The sequence below is a fragment of the Hippoglossus hippoglossus genome, chromosome 6 (genome assembly GCF_009819705.1).
Source record: "Hippoglossus hippoglossus isolate fHipHip1 chromosome 6, fHipHip1.pri, whole genome shotgun sequence".
In the NCBI taxonomy this organism is placed as follows: domain Eukaryota; kingdom Metazoa; phylum Chordata; class Actinopteri; order Pleuronectiformes; family Pleuronectidae; genus Hippoglossus; species Hippoglossus hippoglossus.
In genome coordinates, this window is record NC_047156.1 from 11,942,351 (window position 1) to 11,956,440 (window position 14,090).

The 14,090-nt window shown below is 40.1% G+C and overlaps 2 protein-coding genes across 4 annotated transcripts; both read left to right on the top strand.

Annotated features, from left to right (window-relative positions):
- The first annotated feature begins 5,807 nt into the window (after positions 1-5,807).
- gtf3c6 (general transcription factor IIIC, polypeptide 6, alpha) lies at positions 5,808-8,135 on the top strand. Of its 2 annotated transcripts, none has more exons than XM_034587215.1 (6): positions 5,808-5,967; positions 6,308-6,388; positions 6,581-6,644; positions 6,895-6,939; positions 7,028-7,135; positions 7,264-8,135. In XM_034587215.1, the coding sequence occupies exons 1-6, from the start codon at positions 5,944-5,946 to the stop codon at positions 7,386-7,388; spliced, it is 447 nt and encodes a 148-aa protein (XP_034443106.1). In that variant the 5' UTR covers positions 5,808-5,943; the 3' UTR covers positions 7,389-8,135. The 2 variants fall into 2 exon arrangements, with proteins under 2 accessions (XP_034443106.1, XP_034443105.1); XM_034587214.1 differs by having other exon boundaries at positions 5,817-5,967; positions 7,261-8,133.
- Positions 8,136-8,360: 225 nt separating this feature from the next.
- calub (calumenin b) lies at positions 8,361-12,339 on the top strand. 2 transcript variants are annotated; one of them, XM_034587217.1, is made up of 7 exons: positions 8,361-8,434; positions 9,756-9,998; positions 10,200-10,393; positions 10,508-10,674; positions 10,765-10,825; positions 11,017-11,216; positions 11,382-12,339. In XM_034587217.1, the coding sequence occupies exons 2-7, from the start codon at positions 9,775-9,777 to the stop codon at positions 11,484-11,486; spliced, it is 951 nt and encodes a 316-aa protein (XP_034443108.1). In that variant the 5' UTR covers positions 8,361-8,434; positions 9,756-9,774; the 3' UTR covers positions 11,487-12,339. The 2 variants fall into 2 exon arrangements, with proteins under 2 accessions (XP_034443108.1, XP_034443109.1); XM_034587218.1 differs by having other exon boundaries at positions 8,434-8,764.
- The last annotated feature ends 1,751 nt before the right edge of the window (positions 12,340-14,090 follow it).

Here is a 14,090-nt window from a genome sequence, read left to right on the forward strand (position 1 = left end):
CCGCGAGAGAGAGAGAGAGAGGGGAATAGAGAGAGAGAGAAAGAGGGAGGGAGGGGGAGCCGACCGGGGACGCAGAGAGAAGACAAGGGGGAGAGGAAAATAGAAATAACAGAAATGTTGAATTTTATTTTTATAAAATGGTTGATATGGATGGAAAAATTCCAACAATACACTTAAGGCGGATTTTCAGTTGAACCTCCGCTTATATATAAGAAACATAGACATGAAACAATTCATCAGAAATTGTTTGATTTCATATAAATACACAATAAAAACAACACGAAACACCGCATCGTCGAAATAAAGTTAATTTAATTTAGTCGTAACAGGATATTTGGATGAGTATTGTTGTTTAATGCAAGATAAAAAGTGCCACAAAATGCGACACAATCCCCGTGATTCACTGTTGAGGAACAAACACACTCAGAGGCCCTTGAGGATTATTTTAATCATATTCTTATCTTCTTTTAAATAAATCACGGATTATAACTGTGGGGTTATAGATTATATTCCACACTAAAATCGCAATGTGTTTTTATGAATTTATTGTAATTTCTGTCTGATAGATCACTTGCTTTTGAAAAGTTGTAGCTCATAGACACCGGGATTTGACTGACTGATATTTCCCCCAGACAAAGACATTAAAAAAAATGTAAGATTAAATCAAAAAAGAAAAAAACCTCTCGTCTGAATATGATTGTATAAGAAATCACACCTTCCACCTTTGTTATTTCACCGAGCAGGTGGACGCTGCAGGTCTGGCTCGCGGGTGTTAGTTTGCAGTTAAATTTTCTGAGATGTTAAACAATAAGAAAATATATATAATTCAGGATAAAAATTGACGTGTCCATCCTTGTGTTTGTCACCGCACATGCTGGACCTTCAGGGGGGGTTTCTGCTCCGGCCGTCCCGTCCTCGCCACTCGGCTCCATTGTTATGATAATACTATTGTGAATTTAAGCTGGATGTGCAATCTGTCGATCGTCCATATTTAAAAAGGTGAAAACAACCTTTATTTGTAAGATCAAATTCACTCTTTGATCAGACTTTGACTTACTGATCTGACCTCCTCTTTCTTAAAAGAAAAAAAGATTTAAAAGAGGATGCAGGGTTGCAGCAAAAGCTCCCTACGCAAAAAAATATAGGAATATTGGTGTTTCCACAGGAGGATAGAAAAAGGACGGCGAGCATTATTGCATTAACTGTTATAGCGGTTACTATCAGCTCACTGTTGCGTGAAACAACCGCACTACAAGGCCATATCGGAATAGAACATGAATATTAATGATATTTCGTGATGTTGGTTTTGAGTGCACTGGCATTTAGATTTGGTGTTTTTCCTGCATTTGCGCATCTATAAATGTGTAAAGAATCGATGCATTGGCCTGTAATTAAGTGCTAAATGATTTGACCCACGTTTGCAGTGCATTTAATAATTATTTTACGATTTAAAACGTTGTCTGTCTGGCACATGCCAACAAAGCAAAGACTGCAGGTTGTCACAGGCATAAATCAGGGACTCTTCAGTTTTTCTTTATGCCCACATGGGTGTTTTTCTGTTGTTATGGCTGCAGTTTGAGACTTGTGACAATTTTATGCGATTTTATGAGCAAAAAGACAATGGCAGTGAGTGGTGATATCATTTTAACGTCAGTCCATATGTGAAGGTGCTGCACAAAGGCGTTTCACCTCTCATTCAAGAGCCTCAAGCACGTCCAGTTGCCTTTGTGTAGCACTTAGAAACACAACCATGACCTAGATGACTGAAAATCTTCACATCTGTGTGTGTGTGTGTGTGTGTGTGTGTGTGTGTGTGTGTGTGTGTGTGTGTGTGTGTGTGTGTGTGTGTGTGTGTGTGTGTGTTCGTGTGTGACAGTACTGATAGGTCCATTCCTGATTTTAAAAGGTTTAATAAAATGAAGAATATTGAGAGAAACAGCAGGTTTATCTGTTTATTCACATCTACCTACGATATGAAAAGAAAAAATTACCTCTGATAATTTAGCTATGATTTTAAACTGTATTTCGGCTATTTGAATTTCATCACACACAAATTATCACCAGTGCGCTGTGGAACAGTAATAAAACATTTTCTAATAATCCTTGGTGTTATTTGCATCAGTGGTTTTTGATGTAGATTTCCATTTACATTTGAATTTGCGACCGCATTTTATAGGCCCCATCTAAAACAATAAAAAGCCAGGTGAATACACATGTGCGATGTTGTGTGTGCGGGGCGTGTGTCATACAGCCCACTGCATGTTTTTGCCTCACGATTAAATAAACAGTCTTGTCTGAAAAACAGTTTCACATTTCTCACGTTAGTCAAATTTTTTCCACAATAGAGTCATTGTAAATGTTCGCCTTGAGAAACTTCAGCACAGACGCTAGAGGAGACGAACCCTCAGACTGACGCTGTGAGTTCATTTCTGCAGTAATAAATATAGAATTGTTATATGTTATATATTAAAGCTCTTATGTGAATGTACATTTTCATCTCAAATTTACACTCGCACTCTCTTTTGCATACACACTTGAACATGCACAGGCCGTACTGTAAAACACACCGTGGTCTCAATGCCCTCAGGTGTATGCCAGGGGTTGTTGTTTTCATTGTAATATATAGTTAGCCCTTCCACCAATTTACCCTGTCACTGCTAATGGGGCAATTAACCACTCAGATACCCCCCAGGCAGAAAGGGAGCCAAAAGCTCCCCAACTCCAAACTTGTCTTTATGACATTTATATGACAAAATGTGAGGGGGGGTGGAGGTTAGCTGGGGACCCATCTGACACCTTGGAGGGTCCTTAATGTCACTCCCTCCCGTGCCCCCCGCCCCTTTCTGCCCCAGGGTATGGCGGTTGGGGTGGAAGTGTAATACATCATGGACTGGAGGGGCTCGGGCCTCGTCCAGGAGGGAGCAAAAACTTTGCTGTGCAACCAAAGATGCAACGGGGCAACTCTGACATACTGTGTCCAGCTGTGAATGATTATGAATGGGACCAGGCTTCACAAACACAAACACACTTCAAGCTAACACACTCCAACTTGACCTCTCCCTTCATTTGAGGCTTCGTGGTGTATATAAGTCCCTCTATCTTTGTCTCCGCACACATTCCCCCTGTCCTTCTTACATCCCCAAGGAGGCAATAACCTCCCTAGCAAGTGCTTCCCCTTGAGCCGTTGTCATAGTAACTTGTGGGCTGGTCGACATGACAACCCCACCATGGTCCAGAGATAGATGATAGGCCAGAAATGGGGAGGGAGACGGCTCACGGGGGATTTGCACCCCCTTTAATTTGGTTTGCCTGATTCTGATTCAAAATGTTATTTTTTTTCTCGCTCTCTCTTTGAGGCTGAGGCGCCGTCAGCGTCAACCTGCTTTACATTTCCACAGGTATAAACAGCCTATTGTCAGCCTCCGAGCTGCTCCGCTTAACAGTCACCTGCCTTTTTCTATGGCACCTGGGCGTATGTTCTCAACCTTATTCTATAATCTTATCAATAAAATGATTTTCTATAATGCTAGAAATCCAAAATTACATATTGAGCTATTTTCCTGTTTTATATTTGTACAATAGGCCATAAAGCACCGTGGTTAAATATTAAGTCCAGAGAATAAGAAAATAATGGAATTGCAATTTTCCCTTTTTCGGGACAAAATCCACCTTCTGCTATTTATTGTTACCACAAAGAGGAAAACCCAGGAGTGAAAACATGCTTTAATATTAACCCGATTTCCTAAAGATTAAAAAAGCATTGTGACCGTCCCTGCACCAAGATCTATCCGTGCCGCTCAAACAATAAGCAAAAATGTAAATGTGCCAGATGAAATATCGCACATGTGTGAAATGCACTTGATAGTAGATGATTACATTTTCGTGAATATATTTCATTCATTTATCACATCTTCTGGTTATTACTACCTGTTTTTCACTATGGTCCTTCAGGTGGACGACTCCGTGAGAAGGAACATCCGCCCTCCACACGTCCTGAGCACGATGATGAAATTCTAGCCGCCTTCAGAGGTGCTGCCCCTCAGCCGACCCTGATCTCTGACCCCTGTAGACTAGAAGAGAGAAAAGCGATATTTCCTGTTAAGGATTAATAAATAAGTATGATTACTGATAACGACTGTTAAACATATGATATTACAAACCATCTATATATACTGTAAATATATAGTCTGTGATTTAAAATAAATATATGTTGTGGGTTTTTTTGCCAAACATGTTGTTTGCGACTACATTTAATGAATAAATTACACACAGCCCGTAATAAAACTGATAAAGCTTTTTTGATTAACAACAAAACATCTTTAAATTATGAATAACATATTATCTAAATTTACTTTCTAATTCATTTATATTGACTCGCTGCAAAATATTTTGTAATAACAGACTTTTAGGTGGATTTTTTATTATGATATTCATCGACAGAATCAGGTTGGTTCAGGCAGTGGCCTATACCTCTCTGATATTTTACAGTCCACAGTCAGCAAGGCCTCAAAATTCACTTCTGTAAAATAACTACAGTCCAAACAGACAAAAAACTCACCGTCTAGATTCTCACACGTATGTTCATATCACCAAGGCTTTTGTTCTTTATATCTTTTCCTTGTTGTGCACTTTGATTATAATGTAGTCATAGACATCCGTATCCGCCCTGTCATGTCACCTCGAATATGTCGCAGTCTGTGTCCTGTCTTGTCTCACCTATTTTGTGTCTCCTCGCTTAATAAAAAAACCATGATTCAATCAGACATATTCTATGGTCTTTGATTTATTAGCATTTCTTACCTGGCGTCTGGGTTGTGTGAGTGCTTTTTATTTTTTATTTTTTTGCTGTTTGCGAAATATGTTTGATGTGTGTGCTTCTTTTTTTGTTTTTGTCGCCTCTGCCTTTAACAGATTCATTTCTCCTCTGGGATCAATAAAGTGTATCGTCTCATTTCATCTCATCTCATCACTCGGGTTATGGCCTCCTGCAGTTCAGGAGAACGTTAATAACATTAATGTTGCATGTAGATGAGCGCACCTACAGGTAGACAATATTTATATCCAGTCATACTCAGACGGATGGATGGATATGGAGATAGACAAATTGCTAGATAGATAGACATACAGACATACAGACAGACAGACAGACAGATAGACAGATAGACAGATGGATAGATAGACAGACAGACAGACAGACAGACAGACAGACAGACAGACAGACAGACAGACAGATAGATAGATAGATAGATAGATAGACAGACAGACAGACAGACAGATAGATAGATATACAGAATGACAGACAGATGGATGAATAGATATATAGATCGATACATAGACAGACAGATAGCTAGACAGAATGACAGACAGATGGATGGATAGATAGACAGACAGACAGACAGATAGGTAGACAGACAGACAGACAGATAGCTAGACAGACAGATAGATAGCTAGACAGAATGACAGACAGATAGATGGATAGATAGACAGACAGACAGATAGACATGTAGGTAGATAGACAGACAGACAGATAGCTTGATAGATAGATATATAGACAGACAGATAGATAGATGGACAGAATGACAGACAGACAGACAGACAGATAGACAGACAGACAGATAGACAGATAGATAGATAGATAGATAGATAGATAGATAGATAGATAGATAGATAGATAGATAGATAGATAGATAGAAACGGCTCAGTTATTAAACATGTAACTGTAAACCTGAGCAACAGTGCCCCTCAATGGTCTGACTCTGTAACTGAAGGTAGATGAGACTAAAAACACTGGACCAACGTCTCCTCTCGGACACCGTACATTCGCGGAAGTAATCGCAGACATGCTACAGGACGAGAGAGCGGCAGTTTCCTCTTGACAATATTTGCAAGACTCGATGCTTTAATTTATTGGTATCATAATATTTTTATTCAATCACTGTGAACATGGACGATGAATGGGAAGAAGAGGTATGGAATTAAAAATGTTGGATAACGATAACACGAGCTAGCTCGTTAGCAACCGGTTAGAAATGATAACTAGCGTGATTTCAGCGTTTGTTATTGTGTTGACTTAAACACTTCGATGAGAGGTTTGGGGACAAACTACTCACCTAATGTTGTATTGGTTTTTAGCGAGTGAATCCCACCGGTGATTTATTCCCATTCAGATCTAATTATTGTGTAAATAGTTACGTTATAATGTTTTTGTATTGGTTTATCTCTGTGCTCTTTTCACCTATTGAAAAAAATCATTGTGTTTAATTATAATTAAAAACGTGTTACTTTGTGTGTGTATGTGTTTGTTAAGGAGCAACTTGTTGTGGTGGAGCTCTCCGGTATAATCAGTAACGACTTTCTGTCCAAGTGTCGAGGCACATGCAAGATACTGGTGAGTTGCAGGTGTTGTGTTATAGTGTGTGTGTGTGTGTGTGTGTGTGTGTGTGTGTGTGTGTGTGTGTGTGTGTGTGTGTGTGTGTGTGTGTGTGTGTGTGTGTGTGTTTGCATGAAATTGACATAAACATCACTGTCAGTCTCTCACTGCAGACTCACTGGTTTTATTTTTTTCCATTTTGTGTTCAAGGACATTGACAGTGACAGACCCATGATGCAGGTTGGACAGTATGTGTTCGCAGGAGAATATGAAGGTAACAATGAACCTTAAAAAGTAATACAGAAAAAGGAACATAGTCTACATGTGTGTGCTTCACCTTCCCCTCTTCTGATAATAATAAAAGCACCACAAATATCTTGTTATACAGTAGATGGTACAGATATTTTAGATGCATTATTTTCGAATAATAAGTTTAAACAAAAAGCAATCAAATTGTGGACTGTATTTACCAGCACTGAAAGAACCCACGTGAAATTTGTATCTTTATCCTTCCCTCTTGAAAGACGCTTTGGGAACGTGTGTGCTGTTCGAGGAGGGAAAACAGAGAGGTAAGATATACATTTTCAGTGTTGAGGTCAGGGTTTACTCTTGTTTTTCTTTTCTTATTCTTTTCTTCTTTCTGGCATACGTGTGCAGGACAAGGAGACAGTGCTCCAGAGCTCAAGTACATGTGCCACACCGTGAAGAAGCTGATGATGCAACGAATCTTCCTCACTGAAAAGAAAGAGGGTGAAACCAGCACAGGTCAGCCAGAACAGCTAAACTCAACATGGTGCAAATCTGTTGGGATCACTGTCTTTTAATAAAATGATTATTGCTTGTTGTTTGTGGCACAATAATCTAAATATGGCTGGTTTGTGTTGTCCCAGCAGGAAGTGGTGATGGTGACGAACAGCAAGACACAACCTCACAGTCCAATCAAGAAGAAAATGACGAACAACAGGGGGAAACAAGAGAAGAGATGGAGAGCATCAATTTAGACTCAGCTGTGGGTTGAGCAGTAGATGCTTTATTACATTACATTACATTATGACTTTGTTATGCACCTGTACAAACACCAGCATTTGTGAGGCTGTGAGGAGACTCTTCAAAGACAGTTAGGTGTGCAGGAAATCAGTAACAAGGAGACTTGTCAGTAGGAGTGTAGGTCTTTTACAACATGCCTTCTCTCCACTGAGCCTCAGAATCAGGATAATTTACCATGCAACATAAATATGGCAAAATGTTACCTGAAGGAAAAAACAGGCTTTAACAATTCAACATGTAAAAGCATCTCTTTCAGATCTGCATGGTAAGAGTCTTAGGGGCAGTAATAGAAATGTGGTGAGAAAATTCAGTTTAGTGGTAGGAAGTGCAGTCATTGTGTCGCTGATTAATTCATTGACAGGAAATTGATAGAAAACTATGGGATTTGGGACTTTTGTTTGGTATTTGACTACAAAATCCGAGGCCCACATTTTACTTATTTGTGAAAAACTGACTCCATTGGCCCTATTATAGCAACAGATTCCCAACATGGAAAGAAATACAGTTGTTTTATTTGTCAATTAAATAAACGTGACATCTTTTTTTGGAACATGTATATTATACTTGTGCTTTTCTGTTTTGCCATGTGCTTTTATTCCCTAGAATTGTTGCTGCACTGTTGTGGGTCAAGCATTTGTTTACAACTCGGCTGTCACTGAGGGCTCAGATCCCCTGTATGATAAGAACTGTGAATAAATCAAACAACATGGAAACTGCACGTCATGGTGTTGATCCTCTTTCATTGTGATAGTGAGTTTGTAAACTGCTGGATTGATCTTACCCCCGAGTCGGTGTCAGTTTTATGAATGAACGGGGTTTTGTTGACTTTGAGGACGTGGCGGTTTTCGGCCAATCCAATCACCGATGGTCCCTCGGAGTGGACCAATCAGCGAGCGACATCGCACTCGCCTGGCCGCAGCCTGATTGGTCGGTTGGCCTTTTAGCGCAGGAAGTGCTTGGGTGTGTTTCCGAGGGGCGGGACTAAGACGGCAACGAAGAACTTCCCTGAAGACACCGGTGAGTTATCCTCCTTAATGTCGGTGTTAAATACAATAACAGACTTTAAGTGTTTCTTCGGCCGCCTGTGTTCAAACAGACGCGACACGAGCTGGTCGGTAGTTGTCTGTCCACCCTCTCCTGACGAGTGGAGCAGCAGCGGTATGCTAGGTTAGCTGCTGTGTTCGTGTCTAACCTTGGCTGTGGATTCTAACGGTGCTAGTTGCAGATAACTTTCGCTCCTGCTGTGATTCACCTCGTTATTTAAAGACACTGAGGAGTTAAAGTAAAGAGGTGTGCGGACAGTGAACGTGTCAGAGTGAAGCTGTGAATAAAACGGTGAACGTGACGGTAACAAAACTATTTTCTCCGTTCGATACGTAACTAAATGTTTCCTGCTGCTGTAATGACAGCAGCGTTAATGTCTGTTAATTTGTTAGGTCTTTGTTTGCTGCCATGTTATTGGTGAATGTTTTCCCCCTTTGAGTGAATCCAGGTTGTGTACGTGTCAGTGTTTCAGCTGTGACTACATTGGAAGCATTAGCTGCAGGGCTGGGCCATAAAACAACATCAATAATAATTACAATGTAATTTTCATTAAATGTTCGATGTGTATCAATGTATTGTGGAAGCACAGTGAGGAGATATAAAAGTAAAGAGACGTGTTAAACCCTAACCCTTCTCTCAGGAGCCAAAATCTCTCCTTTAACTTTATAATAACAATGATAACCAAATGATGATAATAACAAAGATTCTGATAATAATAATAATAATGTGGCTTTTTTTGGGATGATTATCAATATCGACTGATTATTTGTCTTGATACAATTTTGGCCACATCATCCAATCCTAATTAGTTGAGTATTGTCCTATTCTTTTACTCTTTTTGTCATGTTTGTTAGCTTCACCTATTTCAAACTAGTGAAGTCTGACTACAACAGGCCTGTAATAAGTCATACAAATAATAATAAACTTTATTTGTATAAAAGGAGGATTTGTTGCAGGGTTGTTGCATCAGACTGTTTTACCTAGTTGTGCCTAACAAACTAACAACTGAGTGTAGTTTGTCGTCTATGTTTGATAAGTTGAGTTTATGTTAATGTTTTGAGAATTGCTGAATACCTGGCTGTTGAAAATTTTAAAAATCAGCTGCTACAAATTGACAGAAGTGAATCAAGTGAGGGCTTGAGCGGCCTGGAACAGATCAGCTTAGCAGTTCACCTCTCATTGCGTCATTGAGTATTTCATTGCACTGTGAGTCAGACGCTTCTAAACTAGCATGTGGAAAGTTGAGTAGCCCCAGGTTTAAAGCATTTTCTTGTCTTTTTTACTCCTTGTCTAGACGGTGTTTGCTCACACACATGATGGAGCTGCGGCCACTTGTTATGTGCTTTGCCCTCTGCGTCGTTTACGCCACCAGCAAACCAACAGAGAAGAAGGAACGTATTCATCACGATGATCCCCTCAGTAACCGAGAGCACGATGACGCCGAGAACTTTGACTATGACCATGAAGCGTTTCTGGGGCAGGAGGAGGCCAAGAGTTTTGACCAGCTCACACCAGAGGAGAGCAAGGAGAGGCTTGGGTAATTACACATATCAGACAGAGTGTGAATCTGTTGATTTACTGGGCGCAGCAATAACCGTGGTGCAATACATGCATCATACTTTTTGCATTCCTGTGGTAATGACCTAGTTTGACCTCAGGGAGCAGAAAAGTTCATCTGAGATGACATCACTAGATGTTGTAAGGGTACTACATAAACTTTTTCCAAATGTCTCTGCAGCATGTTGGTGGAACGTATAGACGAGGATAAGGATGGCTTTGTGACAGCTGAGGAGATGAAGAGATGGATCAAACACGCCCAGAAGAGGTGGATCTATGATGATGTGGACCGACAGTGGAAGAGTCACGACCTCAACGGGGATGAAGTGGTGTCCTGGGACGAGTACAAGAATGCCACCTATGGATACATTCTGGGTACAGTTGCAGATATATTTTCATTTTATATACTTTAATGTATCTCTGCAGTATCACCTGTGTACTTTTCCAAACTTCCACATGTTATACGAAGCTGTGACCTTTGACTTGCAGATGACCCTGACCCCGATGATGGTTTCAGCTACAGGCAGATGATGGCTCGCGATGAGAGAAGATTTAAAATGGCCGACCAAGACAACGACATGAAAGCCAACAAGGAGGAGTTCACAGCCTTCCTTCACCCGGAGGAGTATGACCATATGAAAGACATTGTAGTGCTGGTGAGTCACACTCACACCAAGGTGTTAGATAATGACTTTAACACTGTATCTTTTACTTCCTCTCACGGGTGTTCTTTTTCTTTTCTGTAGGAAACAATGGAAGACATCGATAAGAATGGAGATGGTTTAATTGATCTTGATGAGTACATCGGTGAGTTCCTAAAGCTCAGTGTCTAATTAGTATCATCAGTTTGTGAAACATGTTTTTTATGTTGTGATGGGTGAAAAACCAAGACAGATAGAAAATGCAAAGCAGTTTTAGCATAGTTAGAGTGTTAGGCCTCTGCAAACATTAAAGCACTTTTACAAAAAATCTGCAATGTCTCACTCGGCGTCCTCTAGGTGACATGTACAACCAGGAGGGAGACTCTACAGAACCAGAGTGGGTAAAGACAGAGAGGGAGCAGTTTACTGAATTTAGAGACAAAAACAAAGACGGGAAGATGGACAAGGAGGAGACCAGAGACTGGATCCTGCCCAATGACTACGATCATGCTGAGGCCGAGGCCAAACATCTCGTCTACGAGTCGGATTCAGACAAAGTACGTAAAGTGAAAACTTCAAATGATTTCAGATAAATGCATGTTTCTCATACATGTACTTCCTGTCTTATTCTGTGGATATTGGAAAGAAGGGGAATCGTAGGTCTGACAACACATGAATTTATTTGTGGTCTTATCATGTTTGTTACTCTCTCTCTCTGACAGGATGGCTTCCTGACTAAGGCAGAAATCGTGGATAAGTACGACCTGTTCGTGGGCAGCCAGGCCACCGACTTTGGAGAAGCTCTGACTCGACACGATGAGTTCTAACATCCTCCACCTCCACAGACTTTGTGTTCATCTTGTGTTTTCCACCTTACTCCTCCGACAGTAGATGGAGTAGTTCGAACAAGATGAGTTTGCCTAATCCAACGCCACGGACAATAATTTATTTTTTTTTAGTCAGGGAATGTGTCCCATTGTACACACTAACATTTTAAGTAATGTGTACATGCCTGGCTAGGGTGTCCTTATGCTTAGCTGTGTGTAACTTTGGGATGTATCACCGGCCTTTGCTCTGCTTCCACCCACTTTCCCTGTCTTGTCTAGGTTAGGCGAAAGATCAAACAGTGTTAGATGACACTTTATTTTGGTTGAATTTATGTTTTTTTTAATGAAATAGCCATTTTTTTTGACAGAACAACAAGTTTAGGCTTGCAGTATACACAATAGTTGGTCATAGCATTTTCCTGCAATGCACCGGACTGTGAAGAGTAAAGCTAATTTCTAGCCATCTGTCGTATCACATAATCGAGCCCAGACTGAAACAGAATAGTTGCTGATTAATTTGAACTTTTGTTTTCATGTCTTTATTGATCATTTATTGCGTAGTATAGTGTGTTTGGAACAAGGAGTAAATATAAAATTCCCGTGACAATGAAGACAATTTGGACGAGTGCAATACAGTATCATCAGTGGGACCATGCTGTGTTTGCTGTACTTGTGGTCCCCCAAAGGCAGCCATGTTGACACGAGCAATGGCCCCCTGCTTTAGGGCTGGTTGTGCTGTTGAAAGAATCGAGATGTATTTAGGGACTGATGGATACTTTGTCATTGAAGCTGCCTCCTTTCTCGTCGTCGTGTGTGTGTGTGTGTGTGTGTGTGTGTGTGTGTGTGTGTGTGTGTGTGTGTGTGTGTGTGTGTGTGTGTGTGTGTGTGTGTGTGTGTGTGTGTGTGTGTGTGTGTGTGTGTGTGTGTGTGTGTGTGTGTGTGTGAGAGAGAATCTGTGCGTATACATTATCGCGATGACTGACTTCCCTCGTATGTTTCACGTTTTGTTTGATTCAGCTGAACTTACTAAATGATATCATATGCGTGCGTGCCAAGCAAAAAAAATATATATCTTAGTACCTTTTTATTTTCCTTCCCCTTTCTCCAAATACGTTTGTTATACTTATATTCTCACTTACCCTTCACCACCATTTATAACCACTGTTGATACTTTTTATGATATACTGTAACGTATATGACAATGTTTTTTTACAGGCTCACTGCAGCAACAAGCATTTCACGAGTGACTTGACTGTAAATATGTTGTTGGTTTGCAAACTGAGCACTCTAACGAGCAGGTCCACCTTTTGGGATTGAGAAAAATGTCTCAATTAAAAAAAACAATTGGAACTTGTTGTCTGTTGTGTTCTTTTGACGTGGTGTGCTAGTTGAGTTTTTCCGTACATGGTAATTGGTTTTACAAATGAAACGGTATAATACTCTGCAACCACGCTATTTTCTGTGGAGAGCAAGATATATCAACCAACCAGGGTTTTTAGATGCCTTAGAATTTTTTTTTTAAATTTGATTAAAAAGATCTGAAATTCTCAGTTTTAAGTCGTTAAGTTAGAATTTGTCTGTGTTGCATTCGAATCCCTTCCAGCTATCTAACATGTTCCCCAGCTTTCTGCCTCTTCAGGAAATGGGCCGTTTCCTTCAGGCAGTTGACCCACTGAACCTTGGCTTGTTGTTTCAGACCTGTTTCTTCTCACCATTGCTTTCAGGAAGTCACTTTGTTTCCTAATGTCCGCATGAAAAATCGAATATCCGCTATTTAAATCTGCAAACACCCCAAAGTATCACAACTGAATACATATATAATGCTTGTGGTTCATTTTCAAGACATATCACTTTAAGCAACTGAAGCCTGGGGCTTTTTTTTTTTTACCCTCCTATATCTCGTCATGTCTGAATGACGTGTTATCTTTGTTTTCACACCTAAATAAAGTGTGATGAGCACCCATGCAGCTCGTCCTTTTTTAATTGGCCATTTAGAAGCTTTAGTCAAGCTATCGTCCTTATTTTTTCTTTGTTGTAATCAACTAATACTAATTCATCAAGAATGTTAACGTCAAAGTTTCACCGAAAAGTCTCTTTGTGCTTATGTTGCTTGTACATGTGTAAAGGTGTTAGAACAAGTCGGATAATCTGCAGGAGGTGAGAAGCTAATGTTGCTTCATCAGACCTGAAATGACAGATTGCACAGTCACACTCTGCATTCGTGCAGGTGTTTAATAATCTCATATATATTTACTTTGGTGATTCCCTCAACCTTTCATCAAAGGCCTCCATCGGGTCATGTTTTCACTTTTGGCTAAATTAATAATGTTCCTGTCAGCCTGATTAGTGCTGATGTGGATATATTATGTCAGAATGATAACATGCAAACAAAGGTTAACATGGTCAAGATACATGGGACAGTTGTCACAGACTTGTGGATCCCACTGTACCCGCTACTGCTACTGAGTTACATCTGAGTCACAGAGCATCCAACCTCTAAAAGATTTCTCTAAAAAACCCAGAAGGTCGATTATCAAGAATTCCCACTGTTCTGAAGGAATTCAGAAGGAATCTCAAACACTATTCAAACAATCTAGACATAAA

Bases quoted from the DNA above. Each gene is read 5' to 3' on its own strand.
- gtf3c6 (XM_034587214.1), top strand. From the start codon at position 5,944: ATGGACGATGAATGGGAAGAAGAG. The intron at 6,389-6,580 runs GTGAGTTGCAGG...TTTGTGTTCAAG, and splicing joins GAGGCACATGCAAGATACTG to GACATTGACAGTGACAGACC. The intron at 6,645-6,894 runs GTAACAATGAAC...CCCTCTTGAAAG, and splicing joins GTTCGCAGGAGAATATGAAG to ACGCTTTGGGAACGTGTGTG.
- calub (XM_034587217.1), top strand. From the start codon at position 9,775: ATGATGGAGCTGCGGCCACTTGTTATGTGCTTTGCCCTCTGCGTCGTT. The intron at 10,394-10,507 runs GTACAGTTGCAG...TTTGACTTGCAG, and splicing joins CACCTATGGATACATTCTGG to ATGACCCTGACCCCGATGAT. The intron at 11,217-11,381 runs GTACGTAAAGTG...TCTCTCTGACAG, and splicing joins ACGAGTCGGATTCAGACAAA to GATGGCTTCCTGACTAAGGC.